At 44.7% G+C, this 8,367-nt stretch overlaps 1 protein-coding gene across 1 annotated transcript in view; it reads right to left on the bottom strand.

Moving 5' to 3' along the window:
• The window catches only part of zgc:114120 (uncharacterized protein LOC619267 homolog), a 52,839-nt gene that overhangs the window by 25,539 nt on the left and 18,933 nt on the right, over window positions 1–8,367 (bottom strand). Inside the window, exons 3-4 of the mRNA XM_037691271.1 lie at window positions 1,442–1,643; window positions 571–700 (exon numbers count right to left, since the gene is read on the bottom strand). Of these exons, the coding sequence (XP_037547199.1) occupies window positions 571–700; window positions 1,442–1,643 (332 nt within the window). The remainder of the gene's footprint in view (window positions 1–570; window positions 701–1,441; window positions 1,644–8,367) is intronic.

The raw sequence follows: 8,367 nt of genomic DNA, 5'->3' as shown, positions 1-8,367 counted from the left end.
TATAGAAAGTACACCTGAACTACAGAAAGTACACCTGGACTATAGAAAGTACACCTGGACTATAGAAAGTACACCTGAACTATAGAAAGTTCACCTGGTCTATAGAAAGTACACTTGGACTATAGAAAGTACACCTGGACTATAGAAAGTACACCTGGACTATAGAAAGTACACCTGAACTATAAAAAGTACACCTGGACTATAGAAAGTGCACCTGGACTATAGAAAGTACACCTGGACTATAGAAAGTACACCTGGCCCCAGAGGCCATCTTATCACCAGCAAACTGTTTTCCCCCACTATGGGGGTGTGCTGTTTGTGGTGGGACTCAGTTTGTTGGCGACTCCTCAGATTGAAGAAGTCCTTTGGATGAAACGTCTCAGCAAAAAAAGAAACCCTTGAAGTCCGTGCTTGGTTTCCGTTATTGACGTTTCTTATTTTTACCAGTTTCTGTCCTCAGTTGATCAGATCTTTAATATTCATGAGTCCCTCGCCCGGCTCACATCGATCTCTGAAGGAGGCAGTCAATGACCCTGCAGAGGCTCAAACAACCGATCGACGCAGGCCCACCTGAGCATGGCCATGGTGAGCCTCTGGGGGAACATGTGCACGATGAGCGCCCTCAGGGTGTCCAGGCTGGTCAGCTCGTGGGTCAGGTGAACCCTGCGGACCTCCTCCCCAAGCTGGAGGAACAAGATCCCTGCAAACATGGGGGGGGGACAGCAGAGAAACTGATTCGACCTTCAAACAGGATTCTCTGTGAAAATCAACATTTTTTAAATTTCTGTCATTGAAGTCTCACTTTTATCAAAACATTATGACCATCTGTAACTACACCATAAATTTATTGCAAAATAAATTCAGTAAAATGGGACAAACGTGAGGCAGGAGGTCTCTGACCCACATTGATGTTTCTGTAAACCGACAGGAGGAAACTCTTCAAATCTGCATCGTTTGTTCAGGAGAAACTTCATGAGTTAAAGTTTGAAATGAGAACAATAAAAATATAACTGTCCACACAAATTAAAGTTTATAAGCCATTGCTGTAAACGTCATAGTTCATGTTTATCTACACAGCCCCTGACGGTGGCAGCTAGCTGTAGCACTTCTATTTTGTGTATTTATTGTTTATGAATTTTCTCCAGAAACCTGCTTCAAACAGACCTGAACCAACTTTGACTTTTACAAACTAATGTGAATAAAATAAAAATAAAATCTATTTACGATGAAATCCTCGATCAGTGCTAAACTGAGGAAAGTCTTTGTTTTGTTTTTTTGTCGTTTTATTCTAATCTTCTGCCTAAGGAGGATAAAATGACACTTTTGTGATTAATCTAAAGTGAACCCTGGTTGTGTTGGATCTGACGTTTACAGCAGCCGATCGAGAACAGATGATCGAGCTCACGATATTGATCGATCCCGAGGAGCCCGGCGGTCTGACCTGGTGCCCGGAGCTTGGCTTGGCTGGACGAGCGGGCCAGCGGCAGGCTCTGGCGGAGCCGGTTCATCCGGTTGAAGCCGATGGGCATGTCCGGCTCCGACATGGTCTCCAGGTTTTCAGCCGAGGCGAAGGAAACCCTGTTGGCCTGGTCAGCAAGAGCCGGCTGCGTCGGGCTGAGCCGGGTCACACGAGGCGTCCGAGTCTGAGACAAAAACAAAAAACACTCAAAGGTTTAAAGATACAGAACGACGCTGCAGCCGCCGAGGAGGAAATCAATCGTCAGAAAACAAGCGGTTCACCTCCGACAGCCGCTTCAGAGAAGACGAAGCAGGACGGAGATAAAATTAGAGCGGCGCCGACAGTCGGGTTCAACGAACCGACAACTCAACGTCACAATCAAACGGCACGACAGACTCTCAGAAACTACCGGAACAACGGCTTTAAACGAAACGCTGAAGAACGGAGCAGAACAAAGAGGAAACAAACGCAGGCGAGGATCAACGAGTTCGAGCTTCAGTTAAAGAAAAAACTCAAGAGTCGCTGAAAGAACGTGAAACGGACACGGAACACGAAAAATTAACTCGTGTGGTTCAACTGAGACATTTTAAAATAACTGGACTTCACTCAGCGGACGGGTCCTAAAATTAACATTTTGTTGTTCAACTTTTTGAGACAGGCGGGTCAGAACATCTACAGGTGTCCTGGTCCGTCTGTCCTCAGGTGTCCTGGTTCGCCTGTCCTCAGGTGTGCTGGTCCGCCTGTCCCCAGGTGTCCTGGTCCGCCTGTCCTCAAATGTCCTGGTCCGCCTGTCCTCAGGTGTCCTGGTCCACTCCTCATGAGCAAACTGTTCCAGCTGTGTCAGGTCTGAAGACTTCCTCCTCCAGATGTTTCAGCTCCTTCCACAGATGTTCAACAGGATTTAGATCAGGGCTCAGGAGGACCCTTCAGAAGAGTCCAATGTTTGGTTCTGATCCGTTCTGGGGTGTCTTAGCTGTGAGTCTTGGGGCATTATCCAGTGGAAGGACCGATGACCTCTGACTGAGAACAACTGTCTGACACTGAGCAGAATGTTTGGATCCACAGAGCCTTGATAGTCTTGAGTTTCAGTGGACCCTGCACAGATTCTAGACCCGTGACAGATGCAGAACCGATCTGAGCCTCCTCCGTGCTCCTCAGCTGGTACAGTTCTTTTAAGTCTGTGAACATGAAGCTGATGGGACTGGTGTTGTCTCATCTGTTCAGAGGACATTCTCAGAAGCTTGGTGTCCTTCATGGTCGTCTTCCATTAAGTCCAATTTGACACAAACAGACTGACGGTGCATTCTGATACTGATGACCTCTGACCTTAGAGTTCCTTGCTAATCTCTAGAAGTTGTTCTGGTCTCTTTGGTCACCATTCATATTATCGTCTCTTCAACCTGTCATCAGTCGTCTTCTTGTGGACACGTCCAGAGACGTCTCCAGTCCCGAGGACCTGATTAATCTGTGCAGCTCAGAGGAACATCAAGAAGCAGAAGACGCTCTTTTATCATTAACACGCTGTCAATCATCGTCCTTCTGAACTCCTGAGACAATGTCCTCAGCTTCCTGTGGTCCACGCTCTGTGAGGTACACACCATGACACCAACAGTCCTGTGACTACATATACAATGTAGACGTTTTAGTTTTTATTTCATTTCTTCCATTTACTTTTTCATTTTATATGAATTTATTTGTCCACTGTTGTCATCATTCTTTGTTTGAACCAGGTCTCTCTTGATAACGAGTCCTCGTGACTCAATGAGACTAACCTGTAGAAATAAAGGTTGAATGAGTGGAAAGGTACTGACCAGGACAAACTGGACCCTGACTCCCACTGATACCTCACCTGTCCAGTCAGAACCACCGGAGGGTCCGACCTGTGCAGAACCTCATTACGGCAGGCGCTGCTGCAGCACTTTGGTTTCTAATGAATCCTTACTGACAGGACATTTTCTAGCCCAAAGAATCCAGTAATGAGCTCCCAGAATACTTGGTGGAGCCGCCTGGTCAGAGCTTCATTTTCACAAACCGCTAGTGGGTTTGCACCGAGCAGAACCGCACAGTTCTGCCATGTGTGTGTGTGTTTACATGTAAGAGACGAAACAATCTCGTCAAAACGTAAAAAAAGACCGTCACATGCTGGAAACCTCTCTGGAGACGTTCTGTTTTCTTTAAATGGTAAAAGCACACGAGTTAACGTGAAAACAGCCGGACGGATCACGTGCTGCTCCTCATATGTTTGGAGATTTATGGTCTCAGAACGGGTTTGTCAGCCAAACACACACCTTCTGCTTTAAACACACAACGACTGAAGCGCAGAGGAGAAAAACAAAACCACCGGGAATCATAAAGTTTCTGTTTACTGAACTGTGAGAAAGAAAAAGAGCGAAGGAGAGACGAAGAACACCAGACTGGAAATTAAACATGAAGGAGGCTTAAAAAGCTTTTATCTTTTTATATTTCCATTTTCTTTCTCTGTTGGCTGCACAGGTCTTCAAGAAGTGAAGTCAGAGTGGAGCTAAAGGTTTGATTGTACACAAACAAACAAGCGCTATAACCATGTCCCCCATCGCTGAGGGATTTGAGAAGTGAATGTTTGTAGTTTTCAACATGAGTGTTTGTCCCAACTGGAGTTCAGAACCTAAATGTGAGATATTTAACTGGGTACGAGGTTACACGATGTATAAGAACAGAGGTAAATTTTACTTTCCTTAGGAAGCACAAATGGAAGAAATAATTTTTCCAGACTTACAGAGTTTACTTATATAAATATATGGAGGCAGCCATCTTGGATTTTGACATGGCAAGACAATTTTCTAAAGGAACATTTGTTTTATCTAGATGCAGCTGCACATTAAACTGGAAGTTGATACCTCACTTATTTTTTAAGTCATCATGCTCAACACAGACGTATGGATGGATCAGTTGTATTTCTAATTCCTCCTTTTCGCTCAGAGATGGGGGACAATTACAGCGACCAGATTTAAGTGACTTCTGCTGCAATAAGAAGTCAGGAAGTTGTGCAGAAACATCAGAACTCTAGTTTTATTTTTAATCCAGTATATGGTAACTAGCCCACAGTTAAATCATTTTAACAAATGAGCATTTCCAGAACTTTGAGGCAACTGTTAAACGTTTATAAACTAACAAGTGTTTATAAGACTGAAGAAAGTAAAGAGAAGCAGTCGACCTTCAAAAAACAACTGATTAAGAACTTAAGACTAAAATAAGTTCTTGCAGTTTAAAAAAGAAAATCAAAGCGTCTGGATCTAAACTTTTGCTCCGTGTGTTCTGAAGATCATCCAGCATCATCTTCAGTCTGGTTGAAGACGCAGCTCTTTCTGAAGACTTTCACTCCAACATGAACGTTTCGAGCCGACAGGACGCTCAGCGTCAAACGTCCACATTTATGGATGCATCCGTCTGCCTGGCGGGGGTGCTCGAGTACCTGACCGCCGAGACCCTGGAGCTGGCTCGTGACAAGAAGAAGACCGGGAACACCTGCAGCTGGTGTTCCACAACAACAAGGAGCTCAGCAAGCTGCTGAGAGGAGTGACCATCACTCAGGCGGTCCTGTTGCCCAAGAAGACCGAGAAACCCACCAAGTCCAAGTAAACGGATCAACATCTGCAACCAGTGCCTTCAGATCCGCTGTGGGACAGACGGCTCAGAGATCCTTCCTGCCCACAGCCATCAGCATCTAGAACAACTCTTTAATGGAACCAGAGTGATGAGCTACATTTAATTTCCCTCTGGGATTAATAAAGTATTTTTGAATTGAATTTAATTTAGCCCCAGAGGTCCTGCAGAGCAGCGAGGGGTTAATTACCCTGCTCAAGGGCACTTGTTTTAAAGTGAGGGGGTGCGCGATCTGCAACAGTTATAGATATTCTGAATGTAAAACTGGAGATTTTCAGCAGGGACTGGATGTGACTCTAGTTCTCAGACCATCTATAAACAGCGTCAACAGTTTCTGATTACAGATTATTGTTTCTTAATTACTGTGTGCGAGCTGAACCCCCATCCGCCTTTTTTTAATCTGCGACGGAAACCTCTCCGTCTTGGCAGATGGCAGTGAAGTGCCAATAAGTGATTCTGGCCACGTGCCGCAGCACAGTGCCAGTCGGGGAAGACTGCAGCAGTCCTCCTAAGCTTTCAGAGGCAGAAAACAGGTGTAATTTTCTCCTCGGCAGGGCGAGGAGAGATGGATTTGAAAAGCACGAGGTCACCTGGGAGGGCTGGGGGTGAGACAACTGGGACACCAGTTTTAGGAAGCTTTGTGAGGGTGGCCATGAAAGGCAGACAAACGTGTAATTGCAAAATGTCTCATGAACAAGCGTAAAAAAATGGCTTCAACTCAGTCAGTTCTACAGAAGATGAGCTAAAATTTGATGTGATGGTAGCCGAGTCTTCACTAACATGAACTCTGAACTCTACCAGATCTCCTGAGAAGTTTATTTAAAACGTTGGCATGAAAGTTACAGTTTCTTTTTGTGGAAAGACATTTCGCCCCTATCCGTAGGGCTTCATCAGTCTAAGGAGTAAACTGATAAGATAACCATCTTGTCACCAGCAAACTGGTCGATCCACTAAAGAAGTTTACTGCTTAGTGGGGAAAACAGTTTACTTGGGACTCCTCAGACTGATGAAGCCCTCTGGATAGAGGGCAAAACGTCTTTCCACAAAAAAAGAAACTGGCCAGATGACCTGATTGACCATTATTGGATTTTGTACCTGGATGATTGAGCATGAACTTTGATATACTTTTAAGCAATATAAAAAAAGTAGAAAGTATCATATTCTCAAATGATAGAGGTGGTCAGTTTACAAATATGTAGGTGGCCATCTTGGTCTTTAATGAGTCAACCCAGTTTTTGATGGTGATCTTTCTCTTGTGCCTAGATACAGCCACACACCAAAATGGAAATCTGCATGTTGCTAGTTTTTCAAGTTATTCAACTCCAACTAAAATAAGGTTTACATGTATACATATTTGTTGGCAGCCATCTTGGATTTTGATGTGGCAACCCAGTTTTTCATAGTGACCTTTCTTGCACGTAGATGCAGACACACCAAAATGGAAGTTGGTACCTCACTTTTTTCAAGTATCCAGCTTGCAACATGGACGGACAGACAGACGGAGGGCGTTTACAATTCCCCCTCTTCACTCCGCGATGGGGGACAATAAACTAGTTAAACTAATCAAAAACATTAAAAGCAGTGATTTTAAACTGCCCTGAAACACCAACATTTTACTGTAATAAAAGATTTAATGTGAAAACATGAAGGGATTCCCGAAACGCCTCAAAGTGTCACTAGTTCAGATAAATTTAAACTAATGAAGAGCAAACCCCAGCAGGATGTTTGAGATTCCCATCTCTGAAGAGCATCACGGCAGCTGGAAACAGGTCTCCAAGCAATGGTGGTTTCAGATGCTTCAACCGTTTCCATGGGAACCAAAATGCTCCGGTCTCTAGCTCCAGCAGAACGCTTCCAGCTCAACGAACTGAAGATTTCCAACGTCTGTTGGAGGACAAGAAATTAAACTACAAGTCTACTGAGTGTTTGCTCAGACAGGAGCTCGAGGGAGATGGTACACTCAGTACGTGTTGGGTATCAGTCTCAGCTACTACCACAACAAATTGCAGGTCAATATCTGTAAAATGGACGGGGTCATTAGGGGACTGACTCAAAGTAAAAATCTTTTCAGACGTACATCTCCAGGTCTCCATATTTGTTCTGTGGTTCTTCAGCCATCATGAAACTGCACGAGTTGCAGACGATGTAACTCAGTGTTCAGGATTCATCTCTTCTACTCGGTGAATGTCGCCTAAAGGATTCTTTGAAACCGTTGATGGCTGATGGATAAGGGAAATCCAGGCGACAGCTCCTTATCTCAGGCTGCAGTTTGGTCATCTGGATTAAACGTCGAGGCGAAGGCAGAAAACAATACGCTGTGATTACTTTGGCCACAGAGAGAAAAGATGTAAAATTGGTGCTCTAATATTTGCCCGGGTGAGGCTGGTAGTGACGAAGAGGAGAGAATTATGTAGCGCTGCGCTCAATTGTGTGTTGCTGTCCGCAGCTGTTACAGGCGGCTGTTGGAATCTGTTCACCCCCCACCCCCCATATCCCCACTGTGGACGAGCTGAAAATCCCAAACGTTCGCATGGGGATGGAGAACATGAGGGCGAGTCTTGAAACGCCTGGATGAGATTTGCATAATTTATCCACCTTCAGTTTCCATAGTCACTGCAGGTCCATGTGTGCGATAATGTATTTGTTACAACGTGTACTCTGTGTATTTCTCCAGTATTCTGTGTATTTCTCTACAGTAGGAGTACCACCACTGGTCTGTGTGTGTTTAGTGCGCAGGAAAACCAACAGAAACATGAAAGGGGGAACATTTATTAAACAGATACACCCCCTCACACACAGGAGATCAGCAGAGCTCTGCTGCAGGGTTTCACATTGCATCAGTGAGGAGGAGAGACTCCCCTACTCCCAGAGATGGGGGGGGGGGGGGTGATAACAATCCTAAATGGGCTGCACACCAGCGACAAACAAGGGGAGAGTGGAAAAAAGCCAGCCAGAGTGTTTGTCACCAGCTAAACAGGGAGGGAAACACAGAGCTGCTGCTACTGTACATAAAACACACAGATGACAGGAAACCAGTATGATTAGCTGAAAATATTTAAATTGGATCAAAGCTGTATTTTTATTTCTGTGGAGGATGTTTACCACATCTGTAACTGCTGACGATACCAAAAATATCAATAATGCTGTACTAAACAAGGATTAACTCGTCAGCCCCAGAATTACCTGCATCTTTAAAAAATACTCATCTGTTTACCCGTCGGTGGTATGTTCAGGTGGTATGTTCAGGTGGTATGTTCAGGTGGTAT

This window comes from Nematolebias whitei, chromosome 17 (assembly GCF_014905685.2).
Source record: "Nematolebias whitei isolate Nwh7 chromosome 17, NemWhi1, whole genome shotgun sequence".
NCBI lineage: Eukaryota > Metazoa > Chordata > Actinopteri > Cyprinodontiformes > Rivulidae > Nematolebias > Nematolebias whitei.
This window is presented reverse-complemented; position numbering and strand designations above follow the sequence as displayed.